The sequence below is a fragment of the Alosa sapidissima genome, chromosome 16 (genome assembly GCF_018492685.1).
Source record: "Alosa sapidissima isolate fAloSap1 chromosome 16, fAloSap1.pri, whole genome shotgun sequence".
Taxonomy (NCBI): Eukaryota; Metazoa; Chordata; class Actinopteri; order Clupeiformes; family Clupeidae; genus Alosa; species Alosa sapidissima.
Window position 1 is genome coordinate 11,117,982 of NC_055972.1, and position 22,773 is coordinate 11,140,754.

The following is a 22,773-nucleotide window of genomic DNA, read 5'->3' on the forward strand; positions in this document are numbered from 1 at the left end:
AACCCATTTGTCAATATCCCGAATAGTCCTAACTTGTCAGCGCAGGAGGAAGAGCAGTTGATCGAAATTGCAAATGACGGTGGTCTTAAGAGTGTGTATAAGGAAACCCCTCTGGCGGGTTTTTGGATCAAAACCAAAGCAGAATATCCCGAGATAGCCGTAAAAGCGCTAAAAAAGGTTTCCCACCACGTATCTATGCGAGGCCGGGTTTTCGGCAATGACTGCAACTAAGACCAAATTGTGCAATCGACTGGACATTTCAAACACACTGAGGGTGTCACTGTCTTCCATCACCCCCAGATGGAAGCTTCTTGTTGCAGGGCTCCCACTGATTATATTCGTAATGCACGGTTTTGTTCCCATATGTTGTTATGCATGTTCACACTTACAGATGTAGCTTCAAGTTGTTCAATATTCATAGTTCATATTGTTCAATTTTCACTTCTTCAAGTTCACGTTTTTCACAAGAGATTGTTACCTTCACTGTTCATACATAACTGGAGCTAGTTCTTTTCAAGTAATGCATGCACAACACATATGGAACATGGAACATGGAACATGGAACTGATAATAGAGTTATATTTAGCAGACGCTGTACATTGCGGCATACAGCAGTGGTGGCTAGAAGTGCTGTCCTCCCATCTTTCAAATGACATGAAAGTTCCCTCCCACGTCTGTCAACTTTCGGTTACATGATCACATTCATCCCATTTTTCCTCACGGTCCGCTAGCTGCCCGCCCTATAGGCAAGCCGTCAAAAAAACTAGTCTCTGTTGGCAGCCTAGGCTACAATATCTATCTGTAAACAAAAACAAGTACCAACAAGTGCTACCAACCACTCAAAGGCAAAATAAATAATGTTCCAACCAATAGACCTCTGAAGTTCGCCTACAAAAAAAGCTGCCATTTTTGAGATCGGCATCTTGCGATTTTTCCTATGGGAAAATAACATGGGTTTTTGGATTATTACACCTGTTAAACTCTCGCAGAGACGAAGAAGTGTGAAATGCAGATGTTTTGCTCAACACACTTTTGCCCTCTGCCTTCGAGTGGCAAACTTAGAATTTTGCTACCCCAGAGCTAACTTGCAATGCAACTTGCCATAGGTAGTTAGCTTCAATTAACACCTGGATCTCCTCATATGGTTCTTTTTTGTAGGCGAACTTCAGAAGTCTATAACCGACGACATCCACGTTTAGGAGAGTTTCAATTGCACAGGAGGGAGGGGGAAGGAGTAGCGAGCTAACTCTCTGTTTTGTTTGAACGTCAACAGAAGTAATGTCACCCACAATCGCTGACACAACCTTTAAATACAATAAATTCATGTCTACAGAACTAGGCACCAGGGTCAATAAGTGGGAATACTCCATGTTCATATATTTTTAAGTTCATAATCTCTGCAAGTTGTGTGAAACAATGGTCTGTTTATTCTAGCCTAAGAGGTGATGCTTCACTGCTTCATCAATATTTGACATCTCTTAACCCTCTAACCGCCCATACCGCAATATTGCGACAAGCGTCATTACTGAATAAAACAGACGATAGACTCGAGTGCAGTGTAAAAATCTCATTTGTACTCTTTACCACTAGTAGGTAGACATCCAGAGGTTTGATTGAAGCTCATGTTTGTTTGTGAAAGTTTTCAGGAAGTAGGCCTACACGAGAAACACACGTGCATTTCCTCTATAACACGGAAGTAATGCAGGCCATAGTTTTGCACAAATTGAGGAAGAAACACACCAAATGTTGAAAAAAAAAAATCATGTGTGATGAAGTCTTGGGTCTGTTATTCATCTACTCTGATTCTGAAGGAGATTATCTGCCTTTTGGAGAATATGATCGATCGTCTATTGACAGTGATAGTCACGGTGCGTCTGTGAATGGAGGTGCGTCTTTGCGTCAGTGTCCACTAAGCATACCATGCTTATTTCAACCCTGTTCCCAACAAAGCTGGAGGTGCCAGTGGTAATAGTGATGATAGTGTCCGTAATGGACGTGGTACAGACAGCAGGGGTTGTAAAAATAGTGCCCACAGGCTACTTTATTGTATAGTAGCATAGGGTTTGTGGTTATAGTAATAGTTTACTATTGTTGGTTTACATGTGACTGTTTTCCTGTTCATTTGTTATGTGGGTGAAATGACAAAAATAGAAAGTAAAGCTGCTCAAATATGTATTTACTGAAATGTGCATAATTTAAGGTGGTTGCCATCCAGTGACATCATAATATGGAAATTAGACGAGTAAATGTATCCCCTTTTTAAACTTTTGTTCATACTCAATGATTTTCACATTTACAGTAGGACTTTATCTCTGACCACTTTCAAGCCATGGCCTTTTGAAATTTTGATGTAGAAATCCTATTCATACCCTGGCGGCTAAAGGGTTAAAAGTGATGTGTGAGTGAGCAGGACATCTCAAATAGACAATTGAGATGTTTACAAGCATCCTGAGATTTCACCGGAAAAGACGTATGCTCATTTTATCAACAAACTACCTGTTGACTTGAAGTGATTTTAAAGGTGCTCTAAGCGATGTTACGAGATTTCTTTTGAGAAACATTGTTTTGTTGCATACAGCACCTCAATGACTGAGCTCAGCCCATGCTGAGCTGATAAGAACTGAACTCAAATACCATCATGTCACACTTTCCACAACAAACACCTTTGTGGAAACAAAAGTGAGATCTATCTTTATGACCTAATAATGCACCACACCAGCCTTAACAGCCATGCATTGTCTAAGCTGGTCCATGCAACCAGCAAATGCAACAACTAGCCTCACCACAGTCGCTGACCACAGTACACATTCAGGAGTTGGTTTCGGTGGTTTCGCAGTGACTCAGGTGTGAAAAAGAAACCAACGCTTTGGCAGCCTTCAGAAATCAAGACGGAGAGTGAGCAACTGTATGTGGTCACCCCCCCATCTCTAACATATACCATGCAATGATGTGGTGCTTTCCATTTTAAATTTCAGGCATAAAACACAACAGTCGAGACAATATCAACTTTTCTTTGGCCGACTGGCAGCGCTTTTCTGCGCAGAGCCTATATGGACTAGCCTGAAAACCAGCTGAGATTAGCCCCGCCCACAACATTTGAGGTTGGGAAGTTTGGTCTGGAATAGGCTCTATGCATGACTCCATTTTGGATTCGCTTGTGCTGGCATATCAACTTCATGATGTAGCTAGACAGATGGCTTCTAAGACCCCGTTTACACTAGGAAAATGCATATATTTCCATGCGCTTAGGCCTTTCATTTACACGAAAACAGAGGTCTTTGTTGTTCCCTGTTGTTCCCTTGTTTGTTTGAAATCTCTGATTGGCCACTTGTTTGCTCGAGGGGCTTACAACACCCTTCCCCAGTTGTTTTTAGCCTGTGAATGGAATTATTTTTAAATACGAAGGAGGGGAAATATCCGTTTTTCCGAATAGCATACCCTGCTACGTAGGTATTTTGTGATCTTAGATTTCGCTATCAGGTGTTGTACAAGATATTGACAGTGCAATAGCTTAAAAAAAACGACCAGTAAACAATGTCAAGGCATTTGTGGAGAAGACGGATGGTTTGGGTGTTCTTTCTTCCTACAGCGCACAGTAAGCCATTTCGTACTGTAGCTCCCATTGCTTGGGTTTATCCAATTGAGTGCAGAGGCAGCCCCCCCCCCCGTATCGGTTGAAACACACCCCATAATCACGTCCCAATGGAGCAGTATCAGACTCAAATTCTGAGTAGAATTGAATATGACGACCCCAGGCTATATATGGACGATATCATCTAGATGTTTGTGTACAGTCCACGGCTGCCCCCTAATAAACTCTTTGTACACAGCCCTGGCTCCATGGACTGGAAACAAACAAAGGGGTCATTCCACGTCAATTCAACCAGGGCCCACGCACTTAGGTCTCAAAAAATTCTGAAAAAATTACCAGGTGTACCTATGGGGCATTTTGCCCATGTTTAGGGTGGAAAATAAAAAAGAAAGATTTGCATAAGACAAGTCAAATTGGTGTTTTCAAAAAGAAGGGATCATGGAGAATAAAGAAAAACATATTTAAAAAATCTTTGTATATTCCCACAAGGTGTTTGGGTGCTCTGAAAATGATAACCAAAAGATTTTTCAGACTAGTGAGGTCTGCTGTTCAGACCCTGAAGGGATTTATTTTCTGTTCATTGCTTTTTGTGAGAGTGTTTCTACTTATCTCAGTAAGGAAAATAAATCAAGAGCCTATGTTGAGTACAAATATGTCTTCTGAAGGCTTAAACAGAGCCCAGCCAAAAACTCCAATAAAATTTGTATCAACTTTGAGGGACAGCTATGACCATGCAGGATTATCCAGACCAAACGTGACGATTTTGCTACATACTATTCCTATTTATGTACCAGCATGCAAAATTTGAGCCTCCTACATGGTTTAGTTCTTGCGCTGTGGGCTTGACAAAAAAGAGGCCGAACAAAATCGACACCCCCCTCCCCCTGTAAAACTGGCTGTTTCTTGGAAAGTATTGATCTTACATAAGAGTAATTTTACAGTGTGTCTCCTGGGTAACATAGTTGGTTAACATTACCTGGTAATTTTTCAGAATTTTTTGAGACCTAAGTGCGTGGGCCCTGGTTGAACTGACGTGGAATGACCCCAAGTGGAGTAAGACTGTCTCCTGAACATAACAGAACGGTTCCAGCCAGTAATTAAAACAGGGGACAGAAGTTTGAGGAAATGGAAGGGGAGTTTGTTGGGAGATTTGGGAGTTTGCCCTCTGGTGTTTTGTTGGTGTTTGGTTAAAAGATCAACAGCTTTGTCGGCATCCAGGCAGTACCATAATCATGAGGCAACTCTATGCTTTCCACAACTACACTCCCCTCAAGCTGCTCATTGTCCCTCTTCCCTGAAATTCTTTTTACATTTCTTCCAAATTCAACCTGTATAAACTTGTATAAAGAATAAACAACTTAACTTTCCATGTGATCCTGGTTTATAGAACCTATAAGGAAGCTATCAAAAAGAATGTCATCTCTGAAGACAAACAATACATATATCACACATCAATACAGACAGACAGGAGTTGGATCCAAGTTTTGTACAATACAGACAATAAATTACAGTGCCATGATCTTCATGGAAGTCAGGTCTTGGCCCAGAAAAGAACTATATGATTTTGTCTTCAGACTGATTGTGCAGCCAATGCTTTACTTATTTTTCAGGTCACTGACATTTACATTTATTCAATAAGCAGACGTTTTTATCCAAAGCGCCTTACATATACAGTATCAGTTATACAAGGGCCATAGACCTCTGAAGTTCGCCTACAAAACAGCTGCCATCTTTGAGATCTGGTATCTGGTGATTTTTCCTGAATTATTTTTTTGAATTATCTCACCTGTTAAAGGCGAACTATGCATTTTTTTAGCTTACAGTAATAGCCTATGCAGGATTTTTAGCTTAATTTACCTTAACAGCTTCGGAGTCATTGGAATAGTGATATGACTTTTTTTCGGATTGAATGGTGGCCATTTTACGTAACGTCCCAACTGTTTTCTGATTTGGGGTTGCATTTCCCATCTCTCTGTAATAATGGACTAACCTTCTCTCAGCATATTTCTGCAGTAACCAAGTCATGTAGACACACTTTACAATATCAGGAAGATCAGACCTTACCTTACACAGTAGGCCTACTCAACTCAACTCCTTGTGCAAACTATGGTCCTGTCTAAACTAGACTATTGTAACTCAGCACTAGTTGATCTCCCTGCATGTGCTGTCAAACCATTGCAGATGATCCAGAACGCAGCAGCCCGTCTTATTTTTTACCAGCCTAAGAGGGCACATGTAACACCTCTTCTAGTATCATTACACTGGCTCCCTAGCCTGACGTCGTCATACTCAAATTCTAGTCAGAATAGGAGTCTGATACTGCTCCATTGGGATGTGATTATGGTGCATGTTTCAACCGATAAAGGGGTTCTTCTTCTCCACAAATGCCTTCTTCTTCTCCATGAATGCCTTAACATTGTTTTCTGGTTATTGCGGTGTCTATATCTTGTACAACACATGTGATAGCGAAATATAAATGTCTACATTTTAGCAAGAGCATTTATGTTAGGAAGAACGAAACACTTTTTAATTAAATTTCACATACAAAGACATTGTACCATACTGAAAGCTAATATTTTGTCATTAGCAACCTACATCTGTTCTGAGGAGTTCTGGTCTGAACCATGACTCCGAACAGCTCTGGTTCAGGCATATTTGCTCCCCAACGGAACAAGTCCAGACCGAACTTCCCGACCTCAAATGTTGTGGGCGGGGCTACGTTTGGCATCCAGGCTCTCTAATGAAGCCAAAATTAAATCCAAAACCCTGACTTTGGCCTATATGGTTTCCACTGGGTCAGCGCCAATTTACCTCGAGTTAATCCAGCCTATACCCCCTGTAGATCACTGCTTTCCTCCAATTAACTTTTGTGCTGAGCCAATGTCATCACCAAGTCTCAACGAGATGTCCAATGTCATTCATTTGGCCACTAGTTTGGACTCCTTTAAAAAAACATCTGAAGACACATCTGTTCTCCCAGTACTTTCCTGTTTAAACTGACCTAGCTTTTTACTTGTACTTTTGCCAAGTTCACGTATAATGTATTTTATGCGTTATCTTACTTTTAATGATTTTAATGATGATTATGACGGTGATTATGGTGATAATAATGTCCATCTTCATTTCTTGATGTCAAAACTTGTTTGTATGTCGCCTGCCAAATTAAATAAAGTAAAGTAGGCCTAAAGTAAAGAGCCTTCCATGCAGAAGGTCCAGTGAGGTCTCAAGAGGTCTAGGAACAAAAAGTAGAATCTTGAACTTGACCTAATCCTGTGTGTTTCCTGTACTTGTAGTGGCTTTGTAGTAAATAATCAGCTGCAAGTTTTAAGGGCATATCTATTAGTTAGGATTTTTAGCCTATTCCCCTGAAATATATCCTTGCAAAGGCATTTAATTGACATTTAGAGGGTGATAAAACACAAAAAGTTACCACCGTATAATTTATTTTCTAACTCTAGAGTGGGATACATTGTCAAAAATGACCATCCCCTCTGGCTCAGACTATTAGGCTACATATTTAAGCAGACGACTAGCTCTGAATTAGGTTGGCCAATAGCCTATATCCTAAAACTATTTTGGGGCCTAAATATAAACAAACGCTTCTTTTGTCTGATTTGATACAGAATCTCCACATTTCGTTAGCCTACTGTCATCATTTAATACCTAATCTCGTAATTGTTAGGCTACTTTTAATACCATAATTATAGTTATGCATTTCATAATTTTGCCTTTATACCAGCCTGTCCAGTTGCCTCTATTTTTCCAAAGTCGCGGAAACCGTCTTCCAGGCAAGCAAGGTGAAATCCATATGCGATGACATGGCAAAACAAAACATAGCAACTTTAGCAGCAAATGATCTAGCTGCTAATTTACACTTTTATTAAGATGAGATTCGGCAACATATTAGTTCGTTCGAGCCTTTACAAATATTCTCCTGACAATGTAAGATCTAGTCTATCTGCTTAGATCTTCTATTTGCTCAATCAGTGTTGTCAGAATCGAGCAAGCCCTAGGCGGCGGCGGCGGCCTGCTATTTTTTTTAGCGAGCCTCCAGTAGGATATGTCAATATTAATAGAACGAATAAGCTACTTACCAAGTTTCACCATGCCCACAGTGGCCAGTATGGCCACAAGCTGATACAGACAAAGAGTCTTCATCATTATCTTTCATCCGACATGTAGCGAAGAGGATCTTCTGAAGAAATCAACCGACTCGGAGCAGCGCGTTGAGCTACACAGGGAGGAGTTACCTACATATGGAAAGTCCCCGCAGTCTAGTCTACAAGAAATCTCAGGCTACCCATCGATGACTATTGGGATTCAACTAACCATCCCACACCGGGTACACTAGTAGCCTAACGGTAGTCCTTCTAGGATTAGTTTAATATATTTTATTGGGTAATTAAAAGTATTATTGGAACGTTAATGGAACTTCGGCAAATCGTTGAAAATGAAGCAATGTCGCCATCAAGTGGTAGCTGCATTGCAAATGGCCAAAATCTGCAGGGAGTAGCGTAGTGATATTACACGGGCCATGTTGGTGTACACTAGCCTAACGTTGTCTACTACACACCATCGACAGAACTGTCATACAGTAGTGAGTAGCCTAACAGGCAGGCCTAATTGAGTTCTGGTTTTGATACAGCAATCTTGAGTAGTAGGCTACCTGAGCAGAGGGAAGGGTAGGCCTATATGGATATATTTTGATGTGTGAGCCAAAATACTTTTGACTGAGTTTGAAATAGCCTACTAAAACAAAAGCCTGTTCATTTAGCATATAATTTTATAAGCGACATACAAAATGGGGAATTACATTTAAGTTACATTGCCAATGAGACCTTAGGTTATAAACCCTACTAGAGGGTGAGAGAAGTTAGAATATTTATGATTTGAAAATACATTTTGATGCCCATGCCTATCTCTATGTTTTGATGGTCAAGGATTTCAATGACACCACATACACAACATCATAAACACCTGAAGAATCACCATGGCCACCTACTTTTCCACCATAACTGAATTATGCTTTTAATTACATCTCTTGAGCCAAACAAACACTGAAAAAGTGATGCCTACTCTTTTGTTTGCATTGTGGCCCACATCCATAGACAGATTATGTGCCACTGGGTGCCTGGGCACAGACGTGGTAAGGCGGTACACAGGTTGAGCTAATAGGGGCCCTATAATAACATATCACACATAGCATAACCTGTGTTATTTGACTGAGGGGCCCCTTTCAGATATGAGGGGTGAATAACATAACCCATGGTATATGATTGAGGGACCCTTTAATGACATAGCATACATACATCACCTATGTTATTTGACTGAGGGAACCTATTCTGTAGGGGTGAATAACATAACCCATATTATTTGACTGAGGGGCTCCTTTCAGATATGAGGGGTGAATAACATAACTCGAGTTATTTGACTGATATCAGGGGTAGAGAACATAGTAGCGACTTCACGTACAAGCCCATTCAGTAATGCATGAACATGACTCCTCATGTAATGATCATTTTGTTCTTGACGAAGGCTGTCTCTTGCAAAGGTTACCTTGCTAACATGGACCTCAGACCTATAGTCTGGACGTCACCAGTTGGTCCATAGCCTGTTCTGTGCTTTCAGCTTTGCGCATGTGAGCACTCTCCCGCACCAGCAAGCTGCCGCTATTCACTGAGGACTACAATCACAATCAGATGTGCGCTTTACTATGCATAGCCTGCGCAACATTGTTGGCTACATAAGTTTAAAACCCAGTGCCAGTGAGCTACCAGTGTTCATTGTCCTGAATGTGCTTGTCCGTATGCTTGTGCAACTGTCAGACATGTAGCAAACCACCAGGCCCTGTGTATTTATTTATTTATTTATTTAAGGTTTATTTAGACATGGACAGTGCACATTAATGAACATAAAAATGTAAACGTGCCAGAATTAGCCAAAATGGCTATTTTGCCTCCGTTGTCCATGGGCCAATGTTAACAGGCCAGATGTGCCTAAAAGAAACTCTACACACATCATTGCAGACCTAAAAGATAAAACAACACTTTACACATAAGATGTACTATAAAAAATACAAACAGTGAAAATAAGCTCAACCTACCATAATAAAATGAAGGAAAGAAAAGAAGAGAGAGCATGGGCATAAGTGTTCAGTCCCCTGGTAAAACTGGCAAGCAGAGTCAATAGCGATGTGTTATTGTGTTTTTTTGTTGTTCAATGTTGACGGGTCTGGTTGCTGATTAGCCACTTCTTTAGGTTGGATTTGAATATGTCATATGTTTTCATGTCTCTAATATAGGATGGAATTGTGTTCCAGTCATGTGCAGCTCTAATAGAAAAAGCAGATTGGCCAAAACTACTTTTCTCAGTTGATTTTCACAGTCTCCTCTAACTGTGCTACGTGTAGATCTGTAAGTGGGTGGATTTGTTTTTACAAACTGATTTAGAACTGGAGGAGCCAGTCCATTGATAATCTTATACACTAAACAGGTATCACCGGGCGATGATCTTTTTTTTCCTCTTTCTTCTTGTCACTGTGCACTCTTTCTTCTTGTCACTGTGCACTCTTGTCAGGTGGGGCAGCCGTCGCCCACTGGTTAGCACTCTGGACTTGTAACCGGAGGGTTGCCGGTTCGAGCCCCGACCAGTGGGCCGCGGCTGAAGTGCCCTTGAGCAAGGCACCTAACCCCTCACTGCTCCCCGAGCGCCGCCGTTATAGCAGGCAGCTCACTGCGCCGGGATTAGTGTGTGCTTCACCTCACTGTGTGTTCAGTGTGTGTTCACTGTGTGCTGTTTGTGTTTCACTAATTCACCGATTGGGTTAAATGCAGAGACCAAATTTCCCTCACAGGATCAAAAAATACTTATACTTATACTTGACAATGTTTGCTCTATTGCCATGATATTCCTACATCACTGCAGACTCACCAAACTCTGTGCTGTACTGTACTGTTGAATCACTACCTAAGTGGATGTGAATGACCACTGCCACTCGCTTCATTAGAATATGCAGATGTTACAGGCTCAACCTGCGAATAATTCTCTCTGTCACTTCACACTTGCCTACTCTGCTACTGTGTGCATGATAGACTCCGCTAATGACAGACTTTACTAGAGGTGAATGTGTATACACTTTGCTAAAGGTTCTCAGTGAATATGTAGCCACAACCAGGGCTATGGTATATATATAGCACCAAGTATGCTATGATATCAGAAAAAACTTCTGGTCAGGCCAAAATGGCATATCAAAAGTGCAATGTGTTCTTGGCCCATACCAGTGACAAGAAAGTCCGGCCAGAACCTTTTCCATTATATCGCTCTGTTTTGTTAAACAATCTTGTGCCTATTAAAATGTGCACAATATCCAATGGTTTCCAACTATTCCAACACATTTAATAAACTGTGGGCACGTTTTAGTAATTTGAGCTCACAATGAACTTTACTTTAATGTGCCTTCAAAAATTAGGAGACAGTCAATTATACTTAGAAAATTGAGCTTGCAATGGATCGCTATTGTGCACACAATTTACTTTAACATACTCTCAAAGTATGTTTTTCTCCAAACTTTACATTTTAGGAGCTGTGTACTAATGCACGTAGAATGCTTTATAACAGGGCCAGTTCTCGCCTACTACTGTATATTAAGGTGGGCTGGTAGAAATATTGGGTGGGCAACATAGTAAAGCGGTCAAATTGGATCAAAATTGACATAAACACAAACAGCAGGTTGAGATCAGGTTTTAGGCCTATGTGTTTGAGAGCTTGACACCACTAAGGATGAATTTACAGAAGGTTCGAAAGTACAGACAGGGCTTATTAAGCTTGGAGTAGCAGTTTGGCTTTAACAGCTTTGAAGATTGGAGTACATCACTACATTTTTGCACATCATATGGTAAGTAGCCTTATTGTGTGGAGTTTTCAAAACTCTATATCCATTTTGGCGCGCGGGAACATATTTTTGACCAGGGGCTGCTGAATAACAAAATAATGGATGTCCGACGATGTCTCCCCCAGCCTGATACATTTTGAATTTAGACAGCAAATACGCCATTTCAGCACCATGTATAAGTAAGAGTGAGAAGTTTTATAATGCCCTGGCCCCTGGGAAACCACATTCCACTGTTCAGCAACTATGCGCAGCACTTGCCACTGAGTCTCGACTCGTCAATGAGTCAGTCCATGTCAAATCAGACAAAATCCAGGAAAATGGTTGCTACACCGTCTCAGATTTTGCTCAAAGTTTGCCTACCTATAATATTTAGGTCCCAAAACTAAGACCTGTAAAATATTTATGTTAAACTCCCATGTTTTCATACATTTTTTCCACCCTTGATGTTGTATCATTTTTACACTCTCAGAAATGCCTTATCTTGGAGGCCATGTTTGGGCATTAATATCTCGGTATGACTGGACCATTAAAAGTTTGTACTACATGCTCATTAGTTTTATATAAGGTCCTAGATATGGGGGAAAAATGCAAAATTGGTGATATTGAGGGTCTTGTAAACTCATTTTTTGTATCCACATGGCACCAATCATTATTTTGTCTGCTAATACATCACTTTATTAATGTTGAGCCAATATTTGAAGTCTCTGCAACAAATGCACATGAAGATATTAAGGATAAACAAGGTGTGATTGCATTTTTTGGAAATGTTCAAAGGACTGAAATGGTATGTGGTAGCTAGTAGGAACACAAAAATCAACATGGGGGGAAAAGCTCAGTTTATAGTCATTTCATGTACAAAGTGGCAATGATGTACCATGTTTCATTCATGCATAAATACACTTGGTTACACTGTATACTTATCAGTTTTCATTCTTGGCCCTGGGGCAAAACAATGATTTTGACTCAATTTATTTATCTATGGTACAACATGGGCACTTTGTACACTAAATGGCCATACACTGATACTTTCACATAGATTTTCAAGTGCCTACAAGCTACCCCACATATCATTTTAATCCTATGAAAATGATCGAAAAACACAACCTTCCCTTGTTTAATCTTTAAAATCTTCAAGCCCATTATATGTGGAGAGCTCAAATATTGATACAACATTAATGAAATAATATGTAGAGAAAAGAAAAACAATGATTGATAACAAATGCACACAAATACAAGTTTATACTACCCTTAATGTCACACTTTTTGCACTTTTTTCCAAATCTAGGGCCTTATATTAATTAGTTATTCATACATTAATCTATTAATCTCGGGCCTTATATTAATTTGTTAATTATACATTAATCTAGGGCATTATATTAATGCCCAAACATTGCTTACCAGACAATGTGATTTTCAGGCTGTAAAACTGAGGTAATTTCAGATATAGACAAGGTTTGTACAAAATCTGAGACGGTGCAGCAACAGCCTTATCTGATTTGACACAGATCAGATAGCAAAATTGGTCTGGCCCACCACTGGGCACAGCTATGTACCAGCTGTTGACCATTACACTCAACACCACATCTACATCCAAGCTGGGTTATTAGGCTCCACATCACGCAGAAAACTGAACAAAAAAAAAAAAAAAACTGTATGCTGACAAAAAAATACTTTTTTTTGTTTAGCCCACCCTGCATAGAGCCAGCCCTGCTTTAAAAAGTGATACAGTGCTCTTGAACGTCTTAAAGCAAGGTCAAAGTCTGTGTCTGTCTTTGGAGCAAACCAATTTTTACTGAAATAGTCTTAAGGACACGGGTTTCTGGGATATGTGGTTCCATTCCTTCAGTCTGAGGAGCTGCACTGTCAAAACTCCTCACGCGCTGCTTGCATCCGCTCACTCCCATTTCGCGCTGGATAGGATCGGGTGGTAAGAACATTCTCTCTCCTCTTCTCTCGACATATTGTTAGTAATATTGATGGACTAACGATTTTTATAGAAAATAAATCCTTAAAAGTAGTACTATTTCGGAGGCGCTGTTGTCGCAATACAATCAAAGATGTGGTAGCTAGTCTTTAAAAAGAAATGTAACATGCCAAGCTCATAAATTGTTCTACTGCCATATTCAAGACAGTGTTCTTGTTTGTCCATCTTAGGCTACTTGTTCCATTACACTTAATCCGTTCGATCTTGTTGTAATTTTGACAAGGGAGGCATTCCTTATCCGTGGTGCTCCTAGTAAACTCCAAAGTCAAGAGCTCTGTCTAGACGAACTTGAGTGACTAACACTTTCCCACCGATGTCCTTGTTTGCCCATTGCCTTTTTTGGGGAAATTTAACCATGGTGCAGAAGAGTTTTTTCAAACTGAGCCTTGGCTGCACCGTCAGACCAGTGTCTAGAAACTGTTGTTATATTCGTCAGCGCTCATATTTACTAATAGGGTTTACATTTTTGGCATAGGCGTTTCAGTAGACTCAGCAATAGTTGTACTGGTGGTTGCAGCTGCAGCTGCAGCCTTTCCCCTATCGGCCTGTCTGCAGCAAACACAGTGGCGTGCCAATGCTACCACAGACAGTTCAGCAACTCTTAGCAAAGATTTCTTTTCCATTCTGTCGATTGCCAAATTTTTTTGGGGTTGACCTTAATTGACCTACGATGTTCTGTCCATTTGGAGTGTTTTGACTGGCTTGGCAAAAGGACCATGCGGTGGTCATTTGTGGGAAATGACGGAATAACAGTTCAGTTCGTGTGTGAAGCTTGTTTATGTAATGACCCAAAAGACCTATAAACTTAAAAGGGGTTTGTGGTTTAGTTTCTTAAAGTATGAGCTTATAGGCCTAGGCGAGGCTACTTTAATTCTCCGATAGAAACTTTGACAAGTGAAATGTACAAGTCATGATGGGTTGAATAATGCACACACATTTAGATGATACATTGTGTAGGTTATAAATAGTTTCAAGATGGCATCACTTGTGTGCCACTGCTGGAGGACTGATGTTGAGGAAAACAAGTCTTTCTATTTATCTGTCTATCCAAAAATGTGTGTGTGTGTGTGTGCGTGTGTGTGTTTATGTACAGAATGTGTGTATATGAGCGATCCTTAGCAGACAGAGGGAATGCTGTAGCAACCGAAACCATGCAGCTTTGCTGGCCAGCACGGGCCAAAATGACACGCCCAGATCTGAGTCATGGGATCTAATGCAGGACAGCTGGAGGGATCGAACATGGCAGGACCCATCAGGGGATAAACACTGTAAACACTGGTTGCTAGCAAGTCATCACTAACACACACACACACACACACACACACACCGACACACACAGACACACACACACACACACACACTCACCCACACACACACACACCGACACACACACACACACACACACACACACACACACAGGTAAAGGCACACTGGCATACATGCATAAATAGGCACACATACACTTGTTCACATGTGTGCACACACACATACACACACGCACACAGGCACACATACACACAGGAAAAGCATGTCACAGTTATGTAACATATACTGGCCCTCTCCTCTCACCGAAAGTGAGGGAACAGTCAAGAAAGAACACTGGCATGCACTGCTCTGGACTGCCACTCACTAAACGCTCCAGCTGTTAAAATATTTTATGTGGAAGTACGAATGGCCTCACAAAACCTAACTTACTTAGTTTGGAACCTTGACAAATAAGTTTACATTTATTTATTTGCTGAGTACAATATTATTCAGTGCAATCAATCCAAACCTCATTTGACTGTGCATGACAGAATTTCACCCAATCATGAGTGAATCTGTCTCCCATTTTAGTAACTTCCCATCCAGAGTTTGTAAAGAACGGTGGAATCTCAAAATGAATATAAACAATGTAACTGAGCTCGAGGGAGAAAATGTATGAATGCCCCTGGCATTTTTCAGAATGTTTGATTGAGTTTTCAGTTTGCTATAAATACTTTTCCAAATGTTTGATTGAGTTTTCAGTTTGCTATAAATACTTTTCCACTGCTTCTTTATTCTCTTCATTTCTACTTTTCTCCATCCTCCTCCTTTTGTGTCCTCTCTTCTCTTTCTCTTTACCTCTCTCCTCTATGGGTGTTCTCTCCTCTATTCTGCTCTCTCATCTCATTGACTTGATCCATTCCTGTCATCTCCCTCTCTCTCTTTTTTATCACTTCCACCACTCCTTTCTCTCCACTCCCATTCCTCTGTCCTCTCCTCTTCTTCCTCTGTTCCGTCCCTGTACACTTTTGCTTTACTCTTGTTTTGCTCATTTGTGTCTCATATGCTCCTCTAATCTCTTCTCCCTCTTCTGCATTCCTCTCCCCCTCCGTCGTCTTCCCTCTTTTTTTCTCCTCGGTTTTCTACTCATCTGTTCTCGCTTGCGCCTCTCTTTTTCCCTCTTTTTCTTCCTCTCTTTCCTCTTGTAAAACCCACACATCCATTTCTCCTTTCTCCTGTGTTTTCTCTCCTCCTCCTCCAACCTCATCTCCTCTCCTTGTCCTCCCCTGCGTCTCCCTCTCTCCTCCTGCAGAGTTGACCTCTCGAACGCAACCGAGCGGAGATTTTGCGGCCAACATAAATCTCCCCATCTGATGGGGGAGAGCACAGGAAACCCATGGTGTGGCGTGACCTCAACACTGGACACGACCACAAGCTGCCCAGGCACGTTGTGTGATTTGAGGCCCTGACTTCGTTTCACAACTGCTGGCGGCGCAGCTCTTGGATGCCTCTGTCGCCGGACCTCCTCTGCACCTTACAGAGGGAACTAGATCCTCCATTTCGGAGGGGGATCAGAGGAGCCATCTTGGCCTGACTTCAGAGCACTGAAGACTGCTTGGTTTTTTGTTCTTTCTTTCTGTCTGTCTTTCTTGCTTCTTTCTGTTTGTTATAAACTGTGTTGGTACTTTTTCAGAAACACATACATTCTCTCTCTCACACACACACACACACACACACACACACACACACACACACACACAGTCTGAATCCATGTCTCAGAATAAGCCTGCAAGCCTGTTTGCCTCAGCACCTCCAATCTGAGGCTAGCCACCAGGTCACCATGACTCTCCTGGGTGTGTGTAAGCGTGCAGTCCTTTCCTGCCTGTTCTGGTTGACGGTAGCCCCTGGGCCTTTGCGTGGCGATTTCCACGTGGCACACGTGACGGACCACGGCCTGCGCACCTGCGTGTGCGAGCGTGAGCTGCCCCCCTGCAGTCCACTCCACGGCGTCGCCGAGTGCGTCTGCAAGGACCTCCCGCTCTCCTGGCTGCAGCGGGCCGAGGGCAAGGGCCTGGTGCAGCGGCGCCGGCTCTCCGTCTGGTACTCTTCGCCGCCCAACGTCGCCCTCTATCTAGACAACGCGGAGGTGCGCCACCTGTCGCTGGTCAGGTGCTCCGCCACGGCTGCGGTGCCAAGCAGCGTGGCTGCCTCTACCGTCTCCGCCGGTGCGTCTCCCGAGCACTTTGTGGTGCAGAGGCTGGAGCAGCTGACGGTGTGGCTCTGCCGGCTCGGCTCCAGTCAGGAGATGTACCTGGGAAGGGAGATGGGCGCGGCACACCACGAGGAGGCCCGCATCGCCGTCATCAACACGGCCGCGCTGGCAGGGGAGCTCAGGCTCAAAGCCTACACGGTGCGCACCGGCCTGGACGCCAACGGGCTCCTGCCCTTCCCCAACCTGCACACGCTGCCCCGCGAACTCCCGGACAGTTCCAGCATATTTGTGACCTTCCTCTATTGAGCGATGCCAAACACAATGGCGGAAAAAGGATTGTAAAGTATTGGTACAGAAAGAATTGTAAAAATTGGGTTGTGACACAATTGTAGAGTTTTTTTTTTCTTTTATGAATGTATGATTGATTGGGAGCTATTTGACTAAGCCAGCACTAATAAACACTTTAAACATACAAGAAAATGATTTCGTTATGAGATGTGAATGTATTTGTTTAGCAATATTAAGAGCCGTTTTCTCCATGAACAGTGAGGCTAAACTGTGTTAGAAATTACAGCTGCAGATGTGAACTGTACAGGCATTTCTTGGGAGATTGTTAAGCCATCTGGACCAAAAATGTATTGAGGGAATGCCAGGGTTTGATTAAATCTTAGTCCAATGGTGCAGAAGAATTAAAATGACATAACCTCAGCCCATGTCATCACTCACTGAACTCTCCTGCCTATAGTATATTACTCCGGTTCAGAGACATGGAGTGCAGTACCATAATATACAGGGGCTCCTAATCCTGCTTCCAAACCCTGGCTGCTCTTCTATTTGCCTCTGCTCCAAGCACAGGATTTAAAATCTACTATTGATTTTCTACGTCATCAGCATATCAAAAGTGCCACTAGTGATAGCTGGGTTTGTTTTGTGGTGTACAGTTGGGTTCAATTGTTTTGTGGTGTACAGTTGGGGAGGTTTGAAATTTCCTGTCATAATGCAGTTCTAATACTAATGAAATGGGCATCTGAGCTCCAGCAAAAACGCTTTTGTAAAATTGTTTGACACTCACTGACTAGTTGAGCCAAAAAGTTTTCTTATTGAGTATTTCTTAAAACAAATGAACAAAAAGTAATTTAATAATTAGGTAAAAATGGCAGACAACTGATCTACTGACATGCATGCTCTCCTGTACTCACTGGCAGGAAGTCAACGCTGCGGTGCGCAGATGGGTCCTGTGCTCTGTGCCCAGCTGGCATGGGGCCAGTGTGTGGCCTTTCAGACCATGTGTGATGCCCACTGTGCCAGTGAGCCACCGAAGACAGGCGCTTATGCCAGCTCTGTCCCAGCAGAGTCGGAGAATGACATAGACTCCTCAGTGTAGCTGACAGGGTACTGTGAGAACTATAGGCCAAAATCAAGTATTTGGTGCAGTATGAGCATCAACTTTTAACATGAGAGAGAGATGTGATAAGTTTGCCTGAAAGATGGGACTTTGGGTCACTTTATATTTTTTTCATGACTGACATTGTAAATGGAAAAAAAGAGTCTTTTAAAGCCACATATTGCTTCCTGTTCCCCACTTTCTTAGAGGATTAGTTTTCATTGTCTTCGTTTTAGAGCAATAAGCATTAAATCTCTAATCTGTGGGGTAAGGTTTCCTTCTGATTGTTGGTGGAGGTTAAAGAGTGTCCTCTTCGAATAGCCTACTTGAGAAAGTTCAAAGCTGGGTCAAAAATGTCTATCACCGTGTGTTCCCATATTCTGCCACATCCATTTCACACGAGTAGCCATATTTTGGGTGAGTAGAATGTCTTTTGTTTTGTCATTAGTACTCTGAGTCACAACTGAGTTTTAGAATCAGGAAATGCCCCTGCTGTGTTTGTACCAATTCCTGGGAAAATGTACAAAGTCCGTCTGGAAATGAGTCTGTGGTTTGCCAAGGACCAGCCTGCCCTGGCTCCCGTTGGCCCAATGACTCACGCTGATCCAGCTTCAAGACATTTTACTGCTCAGTGGAATTAACTGCATCAAGCATATTACCATTACACATATACTATAATAAGTTATGACATGCTCTATTCCCACTGAGGTTTGCTGGTACGCTGCTTGGGTCAGCTTCCACAGCAATTTGTGGGACAGACTGTGAAGAGTAGCCTGGAATGGTCTGTACTGGGATGAGTATACTGTAAGTATGAGGTGCTGTTTGTAAAACACTGCACATTGTTTTGTCCTGCATAGTTTTTACACATTTAACATTGGCTTATATAAAATAATGCTCTACAATTTTAACTGTCACCTTTCAAACATTTACAGACAAATTAATAACTCTGTCAATATATTTTTCAAGGGTATATTTTGCAGTACTGTGCAAATTAAAACAATGTTTGACGTTTTGCAAACGGCACCCCATACTTATACCATAGTTATATAGCTAAATGGCCTGTTTATTATTCCACTTAGACAGTATGAAACAAATCTATTGCTATTACTGTAGTAACACTTGCTAACTTGAATAAAATGTGTTATTGATAACTATATGTAACATATTTGTTAAATAATAAGTAGGAAATACTTTTATAAAGTAGATCTTTACCATAGGTGATTTGCCCTAATGTGGGACATTTATTGCTTTTCGGACTTCAGTAGTAGGCTATATTATGCTAATGTGAGGGCAACACATTAAATCCACATCCAATTTGATCACAGGACCCTACAGCTTTGGCTTTCCCATACTTTCACTGACATTCATTAGTCTGGGGAAGAGCCATACCCACTGGAGCTTAGGAGTCCCACATTAGGCAATGTCCCACATTAGGACGATTTAGTATACTGTTTTATACAATAAGCTTATGCTTCCAAAACATATTGTTCGCCTAGGCCTACAGCATGGACGATGCTCACCACTAGGTAGCACCCAAGAGCCACAGAGGGGAGTAAAAGACCAATGCTGGCCCAATTGGCATGCGTAGCCTATGACAAGATGTTTGCCGTGTTACTGTTTCCGTGAAGGGGAGATGAGCCGAAAGCAACCAAGTGGGTGATCAATTTATAGTTTTATTTGTATTAACTTGTTCCATCACTTCAATGAGAATGCTGCATGCATCATTGTCTAAAACAGAAGTTTTGACCTAGACAATAATATGGGACAAACTTAAATCTGTATTAAACCAATATAAACCTACATAAAATACAAATGGAAATATATGTCAGGCTTTTTCATGTGAATACTGTGTTTCTTATTTATTTTTTTTGGATTTTATGCTTTACCAAAGAAAATGAATAGGCATTTTAGCACATGAAAGTGACACACAGTTTCTTGTCATTAATTAAGCCATGAGCTCCAAGGAGCAGGGGTCACGGATGTGGCCGAATCATGATTTAGCTAAACAGATGTTGCCATTTAAGAGTAACAATCTGGGAATTTAACTGCAACAGACTGAAAGGCAGCTGTCTGACAGCACTTTTGGAGTATAGAGTCTAGAGTATGGCCGTGGCAGACTGTTATAACATTTTTTATTATAGGCTGACTATTGGAGAAATTCATACTGGGTTTGATAAGTGAATTTGTAAAGTAGTGTACTTTGTTTGATCAATAAATGGAGCTAATTATGTTCATAATACGCATATTTTAGCTGTAATGTTACAGTAATTCAGACACAGGTGCAGGCCAACTTAAATAGGTTGTACCCTGTAATATGTCAGTGGTAGTGTAATGGTTAAGGAGCTGGGCTAGCATGCAGTAGCCTGAAAAGTTGTGGGTTTGATTCCCAGCTTCCACCATTGTGCCCTTGAGCAAGGCACTTAACTCCAACTTGCTCCGGGAACAATGTAATCACTTGTAATTTAGTTGGCATAAGTAAGTCACTCTGGTTAACAGTGTCTGCTAAATTAATAAATGTACTAAAACATATGTGGTGCTGTCTTCATCTGAACATGCTGGCCTGATACTTTTTAACATTTTCAATTAAATAGTCATTATATTAGCCTTTACTGTATGGCTATGTGTATATTATTAACCTCAAGGCCCAAGCTCCTGACTGGTGGCCTAGGCCTACAACGATACGTTTCTAGAGAGACACCTGCTGAAGTGTCTTTTTTGCAGACAGATGCAGCCCTCACATCAAATGAAGGATCTTCTTTGCTGATTGCCTGATGTTGCACTAAGCAGTGGTTGACCCCACCGTTCACTCGTTTGACCCCTCCATACACACAACCTAACTGGTGAGATGTGCAGGGTTAAAAAGATGCAGGAGCCGCAGGCATTTTATTAAAAGCCCGGGGAAGTCTATAAAATCAGACTTTGATCTCCACACCGGCAGTTTACCACTAAAACATTTTTATAATCAGCCTTTATTGTTCTCTTCCTCCTTGTGGGAGATCCGACCATGTTCATTTTTAAAAGGCCAAATCAACCATAATTCAGTTTATAAACTGCGGCGCCGGTGGAGGATGCCGGCATGAATATTCATCAGCCTCCCTCAAGCTGCCTCGGCCAGTGATTCATTAGGCATATGTAAATATCACTCACTTTAATTGTTCCTAAACTGACTCAACATAATGTTGTCATTAGCAAATTATTACTTATTTGTGAAACTAATGGTACAGTATGGCGTGCATGCTAAACCCGTACCCCCAACACACGTGTGTGACTGCAGTTATGATCCCCTTTCTCCACAGCCCGCGGTAGGCTGCTCCTTGCAGCCGTGATGGATGGTGCGGGTCCCAGTCAGAGTGATGATAATGAGGGAACGTTAGAGAGGGTGGCTGTGTGGTTGTGCTCCTCTGTTGATGTGCCAACAATTAAACAAACTGGCACTTTGATGGGTTTAGGGCACCGTTGATCTTCCTTGTACGCCCCCCAGCCGTCAGAAGAAGCCACAGACGCGCGCACAGACTTTTACACACCCGCACTTCTGCACTTACAACCCCTGCCACACAAACAAAAACAGCGCACACACACACACACAACCACACACGCAGCCACACACACACACACACACACGCACACACACACACACACACACACACACACACACACACACGCACACACACACAGATCATACACACACACACACAGATCATACACACACACACACACACACACACACACACACACACACACACACACACACGCACACACACACAGATCATACACACACACACACAGATCATACACACACACACACACACACACACACACACACACACACACACACACACACACACACATACACACAACCACGTGCACATACACACATTAACACACATAAGAACACACAGAAAGAGTGAAATCATTGTTTATGGATCATCCCATCTACTTCCATGGCCCTTTCATTAGGATTAATGATATGCGTTCAATTACCAAAGGCTTTTTTAATATACAGAGAGGTAGCATATCACACATCGTTTGATGCAGACCTGCTGTGTCGCTTGTCCTCTTTGTAACAGCTTTTAAACAGAGATCTGTGGAGAGTTGGAAGTTTAAAAACTTGGAATTACGGCTGTAAGCCATACCACTTTTTTTTTATAAGCAAGACTTAATTTTTTCATTTTTATGCTGAGGATAAATGTAGATAGTATGTTACAATCCTGGTTGATATAGAACATGCATAGCAGTCTATACCTTACATCTTGCAAATTACTGTAAGCCTTGCAGAAAACTCAATAAGCCACTTCATATATTTTTGCCTTCGCTAAATAGAAGCACAGCAAGCTCCTGGCGCTCATTATAATTTTATTGGATATAAAACTAAATACTTTTAAGGAACGTCACAGAACATTTATAATTAAAACATCTGGTTTTCTGTTAACCCCGGCATTGCAATTGCAGTTTTATTTTCTGTGCC

General features: G+C 41.7%; 2 protein-coding genes across 3 annotated transcripts in view; one reads left to right on the forward strand and one right to left on the reverse strand.

The window, feature by feature from the left end:
• LOC121685049 (interferon gamma receptor 1-like) overlaps positions 1 to 7,932 on the reverse strand; it is a 31,262-nt gene extending 23,330 nt beyond the window's left edge. Inside the window, exon 1 of the mRNA XM_042065306.1 lies at positions 7,687 to 7,932. Coding sequence (XP_041921240.1) covers positions 7,687 to 7,753 — 67 coding nt within the window. The 5' untranslated portion in view covers positions 7,754 to 7,932. The remainder of the gene's footprint in view (positions 1 to 7,686) is intronic.
• A 5,374-nt stretch (positions 7,933 to 13,306) lies between these two features.
• On the forward strand, positions 13,307 to 17,599 carry si:ch73-52p7.1 (uncharacterized protein LOC100321084 homolog). 2 transcript variants are annotated; one of them, XM_042066587.1, is made up of 2 exons: positions 13,307 to 13,410; positions 16,025 to 17,599. In XM_042066587.1, exon 2 carries the CDS (start codon positions 16,553 to 16,555, stop codon positions 17,228 to 17,230), a length of 678 nt encoding a protein of 225 aa, XP_041922521.1. In that variant the 5' UTR covers positions 13,307 to 13,410; positions 16,025 to 16,552; the 3' UTR covers positions 17,231 to 17,599. The 2 variants fall into 2 exon arrangements, with proteins under 2 accessions (XP_041922521.1, XP_041922522.1); XM_042066588.1 differs by lacking the exon at positions 13,307 to 13,410 and adding an exon at positions 13,425 to 14,735.
• Positions 17,600 to 22,773: the final 5,174 nt, after the last annotated feature.